Source organism: Phyllobates terribilis, unplaced genomic scaffold (assembly GCF_046119375.1).
Source record: "Phyllobates terribilis strain yellow unplaced genomic scaffold, ASM4611937v1 Scaffold_2__4_contigs__length_985480577, whole genome shotgun sequence".
Taxonomy (NCBI): Eukaryota; Metazoa; Chordata; class Amphibia; order Anura; family Dendrobatidae; genus Phyllobates; species Phyllobates terribilis.
This window is the reverse complement of record NW_027362762.1, coordinates 187512011-187528232: the sequence shown is the minus strand read 5'-3', so window position 1 is coordinate 187528232 and position 16222 is coordinate 187512011. Positions and strand designations below refer to the sequence as shown.

General features: G+C 42.2%; 2 protein-coding genes across 5 annotated transcripts in view; both read right to left on the bottom strand.

Moving 5' to 3' along the window:
- NACA (nascent polypeptide associated complex subunit alpha) overlaps positions 1–6607 on the bottom strand; it is a 34585-nt gene extending 27978 nt beyond the window's left edge. Inside the window, exons 1-5 of one of the 4 annotated variants that reach the window (XM_073663428.1) lie at positions 6503–6607; positions 4683–4754; positions 1113–1166; positions 565–630; positions 90–149 (exon numbers count right to left, since the gene is read on the bottom strand). In XM_073663428.1, coding sequence (XP_073519529.1) covers positions 90–149; positions 565–630; positions 1113–1166; positions 4683–4754; positions 6503–6530 — 280 coding nt within the window. In that variant the 5' untranslated portion in view covers positions 6531–6607. Of the gene's footprint in view, positions 1–89; positions 150–564; positions 631–1112; positions 1167–4682; positions 4755–6502 lie in introns of those variants that run through there. The other 3 variants (XM_073663435.1, XM_073663440.1, XM_073663446.1) reach the window with 3 other exon arrangements.
- Positions 6608–12010: 5403 nt separating this feature from the next.
- Positions 12011–16222, bottom strand: part of PRIM1 (DNA primase subunit 1) — a 28852-nt gene continuing 24640 nt past the window's right edge. The window contains exons 11-13 of the mRNA XM_073663416.1: positions 15585–15679; positions 14640–14738; positions 12011–14160 (exon numbers count right to left, since the gene is read on the bottom strand). Of these exons, the coding sequence (XP_073519517.1) occupies positions 14141–14160; positions 14640–14738; positions 15585–15679 (214 nt within the window). The 3' untranslated portion in view covers positions 12011–14140. The remainder of the gene's footprint in view (positions 14161–14639; positions 14739–15584; positions 15680–16222) is intronic.

Genomic DNA, 16222 nt, shown 5'->3' with positions numbered 1-16222 from the left:
AAATAAAGAAATAGAAGCACACCACACATTGAGAGCAATTAAATACATCTGACATTTTACTTCTGTACAAAAATGAAAGCACATGATACCTGGAGCCGTGGCATCAGAGGTTGGCAGTGCTGGAATTTCAGCTGGTGGGGGCTGGGTCTCTGAAGGCAGAGTTTATTCATTTACACATGGTAATAACCCTAGCGCCATGCACTACAATTATAACTAAATTACAAGGGAATCTAACAGATCAGCTATGAATAGCAGTAGCGGTTTAACCAGCATGCACTAAACAGGCCTGATCCACTAAATGGGGGAAAGTGCCTAAAACAGTCATTAAAAGTGACAATTAGGGTACATACAAATGTGACCGCTGCAGATCACAAGGCTAAATCATACTCAATTTACTGCGGTTTTTGCAACAAGTAGAGGTGAGGCACAAAAATCATGTCCTCCATCTGTATATGCCATGACACAGATTTATGGCAATTTGCATGCTACTTTCTTACATCTGCGGGTGAATGTTAGTCAACACTGCAAACTATTAAAAAGATAAAGTTTCGAAACCAATAATACCTGGAGCCTTAGTATTAGCGGCAGGCTCTACTGGGGCCACAGGGGCAGGCAGCTCTGTTTTTGGGACTAAACAAGAGAGATTCATGAGTATGAACAGGAAAAGTATAAAAGGCTGCGGAAGAGAAATAGGCAAGGGGTCAGATCTCCACCAATCAGCAAGTTATCACATGTACTGTGAGTAGGTGCTTAATGTCTAAAGATGGGAGCAGCCCTTTAACAACTGTCGCTACTCCTCCCGTGAGCTCCAGCACACAGCATGGGCTCGACAGTTGGGACAACTAACGCTATATTCATTACTACCTTTCCCGACTCAGAAAATAAATGTCTAATATACATCAAGCCTTGACTATCCAATCACATAGCTGATGCTATGATTCTTGGAGAACAAGTAAAGCCTGAAATCACATTAGGATTATACAAAGGTGCAATTTACAAGGTACGTATTAGACACAGTTCAGACCTATTACTACCAGCTACATATGGCAGTGTTAGTTCCCAGCTGGACACAGCACACCATTAGTGTACAAAGCAGCAATGCTAAGTCATACCTGGGGGTCCCGGGGAAGTAGGTGCCCCAGAGGGAGCGGAGAGGCCATCTGCGACTGAACAGATTAACAACAGATAAACACAACTGTACTTATAGTTCAAAAGGAAAGAAACTGTCAGTCATGCAAATTTTCCTCAGACTTATTAAAAGGGACGGTCATCACAGAATGACTGATCAAACCAAGCACTGGCGCTCAATATATCGTAGCATGAGCAATCATTTGGATATGGAGGGAAAACAAGCAGGTGCGAAGGTGTATATAAATGATTGGCCCAGCCAGGAAGTGCCAACAGTCTTTCTGTACTGACAGAGTCCCTTTAACATTATAAGTACCTAACATGCTGCTAATTTAGCTAAAGGTAAGCTACCTGATTATCCCATGATAGTCCTATGGTATATAGCAATGTCTTCAGACAACCAAGTATATTACAACTTTGTACCTATGAAAGCTGAAGGTAACTAGGTTTGTAGCCAACAGAAGGGGGGTGATGGCAGGTGTGAGTGTATATATAACAGTGCTTTCCATGGGAAAGCATTTTAATATAAATGTATCTCAATAGTAAATTTACAGCAACTGATCACTATTATATCAGTTAACGCAATGAAACCAAGTATGGAAAAGACCAAACAAAAGTAGAAAATGGGAGATCAAGGCAGAATGGAAAGCCAGTGACAAAGACTGATCAGCAGACCGTGCACTGATGAAAATGCTTCAACACAGCACATTCCCACAATGGAGATTAGCAGAAAACAAGGGAGGAGTGAAGGAAAAAAAGCTAAGCGATCTAATGTAAAGACTGAGGTGATCGGATAAATACTACAGAAAAGCGCCTAAAGTATAAGAAGTATAAATAGTGAGGAATTGTCATATGAGCAGCACGGTAGCTCAGTGGTTAGTACTGTGGCCTAGCAATGCTGGGGTCCTGGGTTCAAATCCCATCACTCCCACAGCATCTGCAAGGAGTTTTACGTTTGTAGGGGGGTTTCCTCTTACACACTAGATATACTAAGAGAATTAGATTGTGAGCCTCAATGGTGACAGTGATAACGACGTTTGTAAAAGTGCTTATATAAGCGAGTGAAATACACACAAACGAGGTCCCCATGAAGTTTTGTAGCCAGATGCAACACAATGCTTAAAACGGAACCTCAGATATGGAGCTAATCTGCAGGTAAATAGCATTGGCATGCAGCCCAGCTGCCTTAAATGAAAGCGTGCCTATCGGGATAAAATTAATTTATTCCCTCCCAGGAGCTGCCGGCTTTCAGTTATAGGGGCATGCAGGGAGGGATTACAGTCACCTCTCTCAGCACCCCTCACTATTCTGTGAGCAGTGGCTGTAATCACACCCCGGCAGTTTGATTGACAGCTCACTCTGCACTGATACAGTGAGCGCTGACTGTACCCGCTCCGTATAAGCCCCCATGACAAAGTCAGCAGACCCCGGAAGGAAAGAAGTTAATTGTCACTTTGGCGGCCGGGGGGCATTGTAATGCTATTTACCTGCAGATTAACAGCATTTACACGAAGCTCCAGGTTCCCTTTAAGTGTTATTTTTCTACATCAGTACTGCAGGTGGGTCCAGTGCTCTTATGTGAATAGAACAAATATCTGTATAAGTGATACATGCTGCCTGTGACAAGTTATTGCTTACTAGATACATAGCAAACACATTACCTATGGATAGATTACCTACCTGAAGGCTCAGGAGCAGTTTTAGCTCTTGCCATCTGACAAGTCTCACTAGCCACCTCAGAGCTCTGAGACACAGGCTTTTTATCCTGAGCTACTGCAGCCACTTCTGTAGGCGCAGCGGCTTCACCAGTTGTTGAGTGAGAAATTACTGTAATAGCAGCACCGTGTGAACAAACAAGAATCCTGCCATTTACTGGCCCTACCAAGCACATGCTTAGAAACAATTCACTGCAGTGAGGGATGAAACCAAAATACCAGCTTTACATTGTAACTGCACCTGCAATAGATATCAGGATGAGCAGTCCTGTGTGTATCACAAATAACCCCAATGTTGGCCATTATAGGACTTGTACCAGCATTTTTTTCGGTTCTCCCCCTGAACTATAAGTCTTGTCGGGTTCTCCATGTGCTTTTCTGTTTTTGTTCCTTTCCAGCTTTTATCCCTCCCTCTCCAAAGTTTCATAGGCAGAAGTTATAATTTGATCCCTCACTGCAGACAGATTTGTAGAGTTTTTTGAGTGAGCGATTTGTGTAGGAGACAAAGTGACCGATAAGTGTTTTTTTTCTCTAATAAGATATTACAATTTTTTCTTTTTACTTGTTCTGTAGATTTATAGAAAAAAAACAGCATCACCCCCCCCCCCCAAATAATACACAGTTATTAATATTTAAGATGAGTGAGCTAAATAAACAGGCGATAAAGTTCCTCAATCTCTCCTGTATTAACTTCATTGAAGAGATCGAAGTGAACTGAATTCTGGAGCGTGGCCTCTGTACATATCCTTTTTACCCAAGGACTTGGCACCACTGGCAAACACCCCACCAGAAGGCAAAATGTATAGACAATATGGAAATGAGAGTATTCCATAAATGTCCTACCAGAGAAAAAAAATCCTATTAATTCATGGAATAAATCCCAATTAAACAAGCCAACAACTGCAAGAAGCTTTTATAGACCATCACATGAGAGTCTATACAACGCTGCTACGTGCTATACCTGTAAAAACAATCAGTTACTACAGACAAGTTGAAAAATTAAATGGCTCCCAAAGTATACAAGCCTAAAAAAAAGCAATATAAAAACCACAAAAGCACATCAAAGGTGTCCTGGCCAATGTGCAGTGTTAACCAGTCCAGTGCAAGTGAAATGCAAGCATTATTAGCATTTTGTCACATGTTCAATGTGTACTCGAGCCAGATTTGTGGGTTCTAGTCATTCATCATCAGCCCTCTACCATCCCCAATTGTCCGGTTATAACATACATCCAATTTCAGAACACACAGCTTTGGTCACTGAGGTTGCAGGGGCTGATCTCTGAAAAGTGGTGGCAGAAATGCTTAGCGTTGCACCTTTTAAGCTGAGTTCAGATGTTTCCAAAGAACTGAACAGAACTGCACAGTCTTGCATATTTTCTATGAGTGGGAGCTCCTTGTTTCTTTCCTTGGAGAGGCGTGTTAGGCCATGTTCACACATTCAGTATTTGGTCAATATTTTACATCAGTATTTGTAAGACAAAACCAGGAGTGGGTGAAAAATGCAGAAGTGGTGACGTGTTTCTATAATACTTTTCCTCTGATTGTTCCACTCCAGAGTTTGACTTACAATACGGATGTGAAATACTGACCGTGTGAACATGGCCTTAATGGATGCAGCACTCAGCTGTTCACTTTAACCTGTTTCAGAGATCAGTGCGGTCTCAGCAATCAGATCTTTAATGATCAAAGCCTCCAACATGTCATTACAGCACGTTCAATAAATGTTACGTAAACTTTGAGCAGAACATAAGGAAGTCAGAAATTATAGCCTGGCGGTGGGAGTGGCTGATGAAGAAGGAGCAGAAGGAAATAAGCTAGACCTTGAGCTCATGCACTTACCCGTCTCAGCTTGTGGCTGGTGGAGTTCTTGTTCCGCAACAGGGACAGTTTCTGTGGCTTCACCAGGCATTTCTAAAATTAAAGTATAAATAAAACTCTTCAGTATCACATACAGAGAATTCCATTATGATACATTTTTCACAGATTTATTAGCATAAAATGCTGCCGCCAAGTAAAAACCTACAAATATAGAAAAGTTGACCAAGAGGTACATTCAGCCAACAATTAACAGAGGTGTATGGGCACCTTGAAGGAGTTATCCAAATTTGGCATAAAAGTCTGCAGTTACTCTATGTGACTGCAGACTCATGAATCCTCACATTGCACACTGTCAGGATTCTCCGGTGCCAGCAGTTATATGGTAAAGAGTATGCATACTCCCGGCCACATTCTGCCTAGACCTGTGCAGCATCGCTCAAAGCAAGTGAAGTGAGAGAGGCTGCAGACGTGAAGTCGGACTGTGACCGGAAAAATGCATATTGCATACTTGCAATCACATGACTACCCGGTCTCCCGCCGGCATCGGAGAATCTTGACAGTGCGGATTCACAAGTCTTAAGACACAGGTGACTGCAGACTGTCATGCCGAACCCAGGGTTGGTCATTTTTTTTTTTTTTTTTTTTTTTTTACTCCATAGGCTTCCTGTAATAGAAAATATCAAAGAGTTGCACTCACACACTGCAACCTGTGGTCTTTGCATTTTTCTGCAGCAGTGATGTCATATGACGGTAACATGACATCACTGCTACAGTCAGACCAACAAAGATTGAAGGCTGCAGTGGGGAGAGGCAGTGCGTGAGTTAAGTCTTTTTAAGTATGAGATGACAATGCTGTATAAAAAAACCCTCTAAAATATATTCAAAATTGGACAACTGTAACTCTAGATAAGGGCAAAACTGATCATGGGTGTAACCATAAACCTCTAATCCAGTGTGATGTCCCCTTCTCAGCTGTCCTTCTGAGCAGCTGATCACAGTGGGTCCGACTTCTGAACCCTCAGAGCTCAGTCTCTTAGGTATTAATAAGATATATATTAAGGCCTACACTGCTGGGCAACTTAAACTGTTTCTTTAACAGAGGTTGATCCACACATACATATTTCCAGGTCTGTACACGGATTGACTGTGGGTGTCCTCACCCAAATTTGACAACCTCCTATGTTCTTCTATGAGGCTGTTGAGTTCAGGTCAGGAGATCTGCAGGAATGTGGCTTTAGGTCAAGAGCCCGCTACTTTTGGCAGGTGCGCTTATGAGCCTAAGTTCTGTTCCATAGAATGACATGACGCCTGAGTGATAGGACTGGGATACGAGTTAGTGGACTGCTCCTATTATAGCACAATGTTCATTACTCACAGATCACAGACTCATTTGCTCAGCAAGCTCCAGTATGTCCGACCTTATATCCTAGGGATAAGCGGCGCCCAACGGTTCAGTATTAATGGGAAGGTAAATGGAGTTGGGAACAGATAACTAAATACTTATAGGAAAAGCTAAAATAGCAGTGGAGGCGGTGACTGGAGCCGATTATGGCTCTGTGGTGCCATGTACTGACTCTTGCCGGGCACACGGCTCCTCAGAGACGACTTCTGGCAGCTGCTTATACAGGGAAATGTGAGACCAGGGCAGGGTGGGCAGAACTCGGGCCTAACCCCGGCCCAGCACACCATGGGGACACAGCCCGGAGCCGCGACACGAGTCCTGGACCGCAGGAGCAGGCGGACACGGTGACCCAGCGCTCCCCCTCTCCCCTCGTTACTTCCCCGGTACCGGCCGATTCCCGGGCATTTCTCCGCTCAGCCTAGGCCCAGACTCCCCGTACCCTTCACACTCCACCCGGCCCTCGCCATGGACGCTTCATAGACGAGGAATTACTTGTACAACAGTTAGGATGGATTTGGATGCAAAAGAGACACTCACTGTGTGAGGAGCTCAGGTCCAAGATGGCTGAAGAAAGAACGCCCACAGCGAACTGCTTCCGGGATAGCGCGGCCAGACGGCAGTGCTTCCGGGGCGGCAGCTGGGGGTCACACCTGCTGCGGGGGTCACATCTGCTGCAGGAGACGTGAGGAGCTCATGGATCGTGTGCCTATCACCTGAGCTCAGTCCTCATCAGTCACGTCCATTTTATCAAGAAGAATGTTGTTTGCCTGTAGAGCGACCATACCTCCAAACCACTGAGGGGCACACCATGCAGTGTGCATGGCCCCGCCGCTAGCCGTCCATTCTCCCCTGGCAGAAGGAGTAGTCAGAGAGGCAATGGTAGTGAGGGACATCCAGCAGACGCTGGAGACTGCAAGGCATAGACCCAAATCCGGGCTAGAGATGAGCGGATGGATTCCTGGGTCTCTGCTCCAGCATCCAGGTCAGTGGTACCTGGCGGCTGGACTGGAGACCGCGGATCTCTCATCTTCCGGTGTCCCTGCGGCTTCTGATCACCCAGGGCAGCGCGACGTCATCTGTGCGTCCTGCTTATCTCTAGTTGTGGATTAATTTTTGTTCCTCATTCACAGTCGGAGCCCCCAGAACTTTCTCATCTTTATGTAGCTTCACTATACGACATCCGGCTTTTTGGTGTCTTTGAGGCTGTGTTCACATGTTATATAAATAGTGTTTTTTTGTTTTGTTTTATGCAGAATCCGCACCAAACTACACAATAACAATCTCAGATTATTGCATTTCTGCTGATTTTTTTTATGCTTTTTCCTACTTATTTGATGCAATCTTGGTCCCAATTTGAAGCAGCGTTCTTGAAGTGTTTTATCATTCCTGACAATCTCAGGTGCATCTCACAAAATTAGAATATTATCAAAAAGTTAATTTATTTCAGTTCTTCATTACAAAACGTGAAACTCATATATTATGTAGAGTCATTACAATCAGAGTGATCTATTTCAAGTGTTTATTTCTGTTAATGTTGAGGATTATGGATTACAGCCAATGAAAACACAAAAGTCATTATCTCAGTAAATTAGAATACTTTATAACAACAGCTTGAAAAATGTTTTTAAAATCCGAAATGTTGGCCTACTGAAATGTATGTTCAGTAAATGCCCTCAATACTTGGCCGGGGCTCCTTTTGCATCAATGCTGCGTGGCATGGAGGCGATCAGCCTGTGGCACTGCTGAGGTGTTATGGAAGCCCGGTTGCTTTGACAGCAGCCTTCAGCTCATCTGCATTGTTGGGTCTGGTGTCTCTCATCTTCTTCTTGACAATACCCCATCGATTCTGTATGGGGTTAAGGTCAGGCGAGTTTGCTGGCCAATCAAGCACAGTGAGACTGTTGTTTTTAAACCAGGTGTTGGTACTTTTGGCAGTGAGGACAGGTGCCAAGACCTGCTGGAGAATGAAATTTCCATCTCCAAAAAGCTTGTCGGCAGAGGGAAGAACGAAGTGCTCTAAAATTTCCTGGTAGATGGCTGCGCTGACTTGGCCTTGGTAAAACGCAGTGGACCTACACCAGCAGATGACATGGCTCCCCAAACCATCACTGATTGTGGAAACTTCACACTAGACCTCAAGCAGCTTGGATTGTGTGCCTCTCCACTCTTCCTCCAGACTCTGGGACCTTGTGGAGAGTGTCAATGACTGCCTTCTGGACATCTGTCAAGTCAGCAGTCTTCCCCATGATTGTGGAGCCTACTGAAACAGACTAAGGGACATTTTTAAACGCTTAGGAAGCCTTTTCAGGTGTTTTTTGTTAATTATTTTAATTTACTGAGATAATGACTTTTGTGTTTTCATTGGCTGTAAGCCATAATCATCAACATGAACAGAAATAAACACTTGAAATAGATCACTCTGTTTGTAATGACTCTATATAATGAGTTTCACTTTTTGTATTGAAATAAATTATTACCGGCTATGACAAAACAATATTTCGGTCTTGAGTTATATATGGGCAAAGTTTGGCATAAATTTTATGCGACGCGTTTTACAAGCTACTTTGACACAAAATTGCGGCTGAAATATTGTTTTGTCATAGCCGGTAATAATTTTATCGTGTTTAGCAGCAAAAGTTGAGCTAGTATGCCAAATTTCAGCATCATAGCCAGTATAGAACTCTAATGGCTATGTGCCAAAGTTTGCAAAATCCTCTTAGCTGAAGCCGCAGGCTTGGTGGAACCTCCAGTGAAAGGTCAACAGTGCCCAATGTATTTGAGAACTGGCCCTAAAAATTTACAGAACCTCTTTTCAAACATACATGTACATCCTTATAAATTTTCAGCAAAATCGGAGGTCGAGTGGGGACCACTGGTCCACTTGACATGGAATGACTCTATAGTAAGATAGCCTCCACAGCCCCTTATACACAGTATAATGTCCCCCAAAGCCCCCTATAAATTATAGTCAACACAGACCCTAGTATTATGTCCCCCAAAGCCCCCATACAGTATGTCATCACCACAGCACCCAGTATATTGTACTGTACAACCCCCAGTATAATTTCCCCACAGCGCCCTATACCGTATGAAGCCCCCATATAATAGGTTGTCCCCGACAGCCACTATTCAATGGCCAAATAATAAGGAAAAAAAATCTTATACTCCCCTAATCCAGGCTCCTTGTCCACGGCGGTGTCAGTCTCCCATTCTATCTGGTATAGCAGTGGGGACTGGACGGCGCGATGCAGTGATGTCATCACATCGCCCAACGTCCCCTGCATGGCGCCATCCTCCAACAGGGCGGCACGCTCATCAGATGTATTTGCATCTTAAAGACACGGCTACAATTGAGTGCAGGGAGGAAACGACGGCTGGTGCACAGGCAGTGAGCGCTGTTAGTGAATCACTAACACTGCTCCCATTTGCCTGCTGCCCAAGTGCTGAATGCTTGCGGCTGGAAGATACCGGTCGGCTGCAGGCACAGCAATGTCAGGTTTTTTTTTTTTTTTTTTACACCTTTACTTGATCCAAGTAAAAAAAAAAAAGTGCCGCGCACTGTAACAGCAACTCACTTTTGTACTTTTGTCCCCCACCCATAGAAGCAGTATCCCCAGAAAATGTTTTATAGTAGTGATGTCCCACTGCATTGTCACCTTACAGTATTAATGCATATACCTATTGTGGGCCCCATACAACAGTACAATTTCTTGTGCCCCATGCAGTAGTATTGTCCACCTTGTATGTCTTGATACAGTAGGAATGTTGAAAATTGCAGCCCAATTAATTAATGTATATGGCTACAAGCGGGGTATTGTTAATGTCTCCCATTGTGATCTCATGTAGTATAATGTCTCATTCTGGCTCCCATACAGTATATTGTCCCCCAAAAGTGTGACCTCATATTATACCGTATATCAAATTCCAAACTAAACAAAATATGAATCTACTCGCCTATCTAAATTCCCACAAAGAGCAGCTCCCCTCCATCACACGTCACAATGCCGTGACGACATTGCGCCGTCTGTGTGGTCACCGGCTGCCACTGGCCTCCAATAGGCTGGCAGCTTGTATAGATATTACATGGTGGCAAGCTGGTGATTCTCTGCTTCATAAAACCTTTTATCTGGATGCGCACCCAAGGACACATCCATCTGAAACTAGGGGTAGCACCAACAGGCACCCTCCACCGCGGTTGCACCTTCTGCAGTCGCTATGCCCCAGGGCTAAGGGACTTACTAAGAAATTCCCCAGTGAGCCAGTCCAAGCTTATACACTTTTGTGCCTCTAGTTTTTTGTATACGGCCTCTATTAAGATCTGTTTCCAAACATCATGTGAAGGGTAAAACAAAAAATGGTTGTAAAGGATGTCTTCTTACTGCTTCCTCATTAGCCATCAAGGCAAGGCTCTACTCTTCAAAAATGTGGAGCCAAAACACTGATATAATGCCTACAATCTAGGCTGCCTATTACTGCAAGTACTGTATATGGAAGCCACACAGACCCCGGGCGTAATAATCATTCCAGGCCAATCCTTGTAGAGCACCTTGTATGTCATTTGGGGGTGGTTACTAATTAGTGTTATTAAAGAGATGCTGTGGATTCATAAACTAAATACTAGGAGTCCCAATGGCCCGAACAACGACATTAATGTTCTTCCTAATGATGATATCTAATTACACATCTCTTTTCCCCTCCACATGGATGATGCCTAGTATGAATGGTCAGTTAACAGTGTATGTGTGGCCATCATTGATGTTTGCATGAATAAATATGATCTTACTAATCACCTATATATCAACAATCTTAAGCTTCTGTTTAGAGGCTACTCAATAATTAAACCTGACATTAGATAGATGGATATTTGCATTTCAACTCAAGTTTTTAATGTTGATGTTTTGTTTTTATTATGTAGAGCTTCCATGACAATGGAGTTGGACAGTAGTCTGTCTGCTCTGTTTAGCAAACCATTAAAAAGAGAGATGCATAGACAAAGGCCCTGCGTGGAGGAAACATTGCGATTTTTCTGTTCCTATAAACTTATCAAAAGGCGGACATCTGGTGCCCTGGTTCGTGGATTTCTCTGTTATTTCATGACATGTTGTACTTTATGATAGTAATACATTTAGGCCAATATTTTTTGTTTGTGAAAATATCAGAATTTTGACAAATTTAGCATTTTTCAAACTTTGAATTTTTCTGCCCTTAAAGGGAATCTGTCACCCCCTTGGACTTATCTGACCTCTAATATGGGCATATAGGTGATAGAAAGGTAATTCTATACCTACCTGTATGCCTCATATTAGAGGTCTGGTTGCTGTGAAATGTCTTTTTATTCAATCAAGTTTCTGAGGCTTCCAGGCCGGGGACTGGAAGAAATCCCCACCTAATGTTTCCCCCCTCCCCTGCATGTCACAGTGCCCTGTGATGTGCAGGTGCCGTGGCCAGATCCCACGCACTTCACTTTTTACAGAAGGTGCACTTGTACTGTGTACTATGCAGTCATAGTACTGCAGTGATCTTGTGTGCAGGCACCAGGAAGTCACAGTGACTCACCTTCGCACAAGATCCCTGCAGTACTATGACTGCATAGTACACAGTACAAGTGCACTTTCTGTAAAAAGTGAAGTGCGCAGGATCTGGCCATGGCGACTGCACGTCACAGGGCACTATGATGTGCAGGGGAGGGGGGGAAACATTGCAATTACCACAGTAGGTGGTGATTTCTTCCCTGCCCCGGAAACAACGGAAACTTCAATGAATAAAATAATTGTTTTGTTAGAAGGGTAAAAGGTTGATCAGAAATTTCTCATTTTTCTATCAAAATTTACAAAACCTTTTTTTTTTTTTTTGGCACCACATCCCATTTGAAGTGACTTTGAGAGGCCTATGTGACATAAAATACACAAAAGTGACACCATTTTAAAAACTGCACCCCTCAAAGTGCTCAAGACCACATTCAAGAAGTTTATTAACCCTTTAGGCGCTTCACAGGAGTTAAAGCACTGTGGAAGGGAAAAAAAAAATGAACATTTTAATTTTACCCACAAAAATGTTGCTTTAGCCCCAAATTTTTAATTTCATTTTCACAAGTGTAACAGGAGAAGGTGGACCATGCAACTTATTGTGCAGTTTGTCCTGAGTATGCTGATACCCCATATGTGGTGGAAAATTAGTGTTTGGGGGCATGGCCGGGCTCGGAAGAGAAGGAGCGCCATTGGATTTTTGGAGCGCAAAATTGTCAGGAACAGATAGCTGATGCTATGTTGCGTTTGCAGAGCCCCTGATGTGCTTAAACAGTGGAATACCTCCAAAAGTGACCCCGTTTTGGAAACTACACCCCTCAAGGAACTTGTCTTGAAGTGGGGTGAGCACCTTGAATCCTCAGGCGCTTCACAGAATTTTATAACATTGAGATGTGAAAATGAAAAAAAAACATTTTTAAATCATAAATGTGTTAATTTAGCCCCAAACTTTTAATTTTCAGAAGGTTAACAGGAGAAAATGGACAGTACAATTAGTTGTGAGATTACTCCTTAGTACACAGATACCCCCATAAGTGGTGGAAAACTACTGTTCGTGCGCACGGCAGGGCTTCGAAGGCAAGCGGCAATTGAACTCTGGAGTACAATTTTGGCTGGAATATTGCGGATGCCATGTCACATTTGAAGTGCCCCTGACATGCAAAAACAGCATTAAACCCCCACAAATGACCCTATTTTGGAAATTACTCCAATCTTGGACATTGCCATAGGGTGGTCAACCATCAAATCGCTGAGTGAGCCCGTGTGATTGTCAAGCCATACATGTTTTTTCTTTCCACGTTCATTGGATGCTAAAACTGACCGGCCATTATTATTCTCCAGGTCATTACGAGTTTGTAGATACCAAACATGTATAGGTTCTTTTTTATTTAAGCGGTGAAAAAAAAAATAATCCAAAGTTTGCTTTAAAAAAAAATAGCGCCATTTTCCGAGACCCATAGCGTCTTCATTTTTCGGGATCTGGGGCCGGGTGAGAGCTTACTTTTTGCGCACCGGGCTGACATTTTTATTGATACAATTTTGGGATAGATCCGATGTTTTGATCGCCCGTTATTGCAATGTTGCGGCGACCAAAAAAAAGTAATTCTGGCGTTTGGATTTTTTTCTCGTTACGCCGTTTACCGATCGGATTCTTTTTTATATTGATAGATCAGGCGATTCTGAACGCGGCGATACCAAATGTGTATGTAGGGTTTATTTTTTATTATTTTATTTTGAATGGTGCAAAAGGGGAGTGATTTAAACTTTTATTTTTTTTTATTTAAAAAAAAAAAAAAAATATTTTTATTTTTTACACTTTTTGCATGCTTCAATAGTCTCCATAGGAGACTAGAAGCAGAAACTGTCTGATCGCCTCTGCTACATACAGGTGATGAGCAGATCACCTCTATGTAGCAGAAATGCTCCTGTGCTGAGCGCTGACCACCTTACATGACAACCACTGGGGTCTGCTGCAGACCCAGGGTTGTCATGCCCATCCATCAGTGACTTGTGATTACGTGAGTCACCGATGGGTGGGGTAAGTGACGCGCTTCCGGCGCGGCGCTGTTAAATGCCACTGTCAGAGATTGACAGCGGCATTTAACTGGTTAACAGCAGCAGGTGGATCGCGATTCCACCCGCGGCTGTTGCGGGCACACGTCAGCTGTATAAATCAGCTGACATGTGCCCGGTTCAGTGCGGGCTCACCGCCGGAGCCCTCACTGAACCAGGGGTGATGGCCTGGGGCGTACTAATACACCCCAGGCCAGTAAGGGGTTAATGCGACCACAAGTGAGAAAAGAAATTGTACTAAACTATAATACAATTTATTTGATAAGTTCAAGTTCGTTCAATTATTTTATCCAGGTTGAGGCTTTTCATAAGACTGTATCCAATGTCCCATTAACACATTAAGTGGTTGAGCTGTGAAATCAGCCATTTCTACTTTGTAGACAGTATCAAAGGTAAGCCAGGAGACTTCTAAGTAGACTTCTTAGTTTACAACCATCAAGAAAGCAAATGTGCAATGCAAAGAGGTCCTTTCATAAACTTCAGAATTCTTTCTTTAGATCTAGAGACAAAAAAAAAAAAAAAAAAAAAAAAAAAAAAAAAAAAAAATCGGAAGACATGATTAGTACAACACCATAGCAAAATAAATTATATATATATATATATATATATATATATATATAATATATTATTATAGTAGTATGATACACTCCAAAGACATGGCTATAGGGAAATTAGATTGTGAGCCCCAATGAGCACAGTGATGTCTGTAAAGTGCTGTGGAATTAATGGGGCTATATAAGTGAGTAAAATAAATAAATACAATGCAATGGTAAAAGCCATGTCCACCTCAGTGTAATATGTATGTTTATGTGGTATAATGTATGTATACGTCACAATGTGAAATAAAGATTTTGTATAGAATGCAAAGTAGGAAGGTTATATGACCTTATATACTTTATTAAGGAAAGTTCATTAATGGTGTGGCATGGTCTTAACACATGCATGCATGACCATTAACAGTAACTTGCTTCTACTTACCACTTTTCAACAGCATTTCTCCTTTTCGAGAATGGTCAAGTTTATCAAGAAATTGTTCAAATATTTTCACGTATGGAGCCAAACTAGTTCTTTTATAATCTGAAATATAATTATGAAGTAAACTTTTGAGATTTTAAAACTATAAAAAGGACACACAACTCCATACCTTTCATTTGGCAATCATGAGACTGAATAGGAAACACAATCAGACATCATCACAGAGGAGTAAATACAACTTTGTTATACAGTTAGAGGAACTTCAGGAAGAAAATCTGCTATGATTATTTTTTAACATTCTTTTTTAATCCTATGTAATATCCAGGATCAGTGTTCAGTCTTTGTTTATGGGAAATTCAACATTAAATAGATGTTTCTTAAACGGCTTGTCCAAGCTTGGGATGAAAGTCTGTAGTCACTAAGTGTGATGTCATGATTCTCCGGTATTGCTGGTGCGAACAAGCGGTCACGTGATTGCAGGTATACGATTTGAATACTTGGGTCCTGTACGGAATAGTTGTGGTCGTCCTGTCTCAATTGAAGTACATTGAGAGAGATTGAGCATGGGAGTGGAAGCATGAGAATCGCATACGTGGGGTCCCGTAGCTGGACGCTTGCATCAGATAAAAAATAGAGACTCCTAGGAGCGTGCGCACCCAGGGCTGTCAGGATTCAAAAGTCTGCAGTCACAGAGTAACAACAGAATTTCATCCCAAGTGTGGATAACATCTTTAAGAAATGTTATTGTACATAGACCAAATGCATCATGAAAATATCCTATTGCCATATCAAATCAAGTGGTTATTTCTTGCCGTTTCATATTTGCTATAAATACTGTGACAATCCATTGGAATTATTTTTCTTCTACATAAAAAAACACATTGATTTGCAACATTCTACAGGTGCAGGATTACAAAACTGACAAGTGTCGTTCTAGATATAAATCACCTCTAGTTCGCCGTTTGACGTCTGGCTCGCCTTCATTGGTGCTAACATGGTCCTCCTCTATTGTGCTTGCGTTGTCCAGTTCACTGCAAATCAGGCTAAAGTGAACAATAATACAGTTTTAAAAATCAAGCTTAAAAAAAAAAAAAAAAAATCATAAATGAAAAATTTAATGTTCAAGGACAGTAAAAATCGATCAACTTTGGGGTTAAATCATCACTAATGGCTCATGTAAAAGTAGTTATAAGGTTAGGTTAATACATCATAAATATATCCCTTTGGTCAGTGACAAGATGTCCCCTAGTTATTGGAGTGACACAACTGCGTCAGCAGTCTGCACATAAGTAATTGTAAGACACCCAGGGGCCGATTCATCAAGACTGTCATTGTATAGGCAAGTGGAAATACAGGGGCATGCAGGCGCAAGATGCGCCCAATTCATAAAGAGTGGAACATCCATTAATGAATTAAGTGCATCTTACAAGAGCCGTGCGTCTCTATCAGAGACGAATTCCAAAAGTTGCAAAATGTGTGCGACTTAAGGCGTTTTACTCTAGAATTCTGACGTAAACATTTTAATTTTCTGCAGTGATCTCAAATTTAGTTACATCATTGACTTATTAGGTAAATGTAGAGATTTT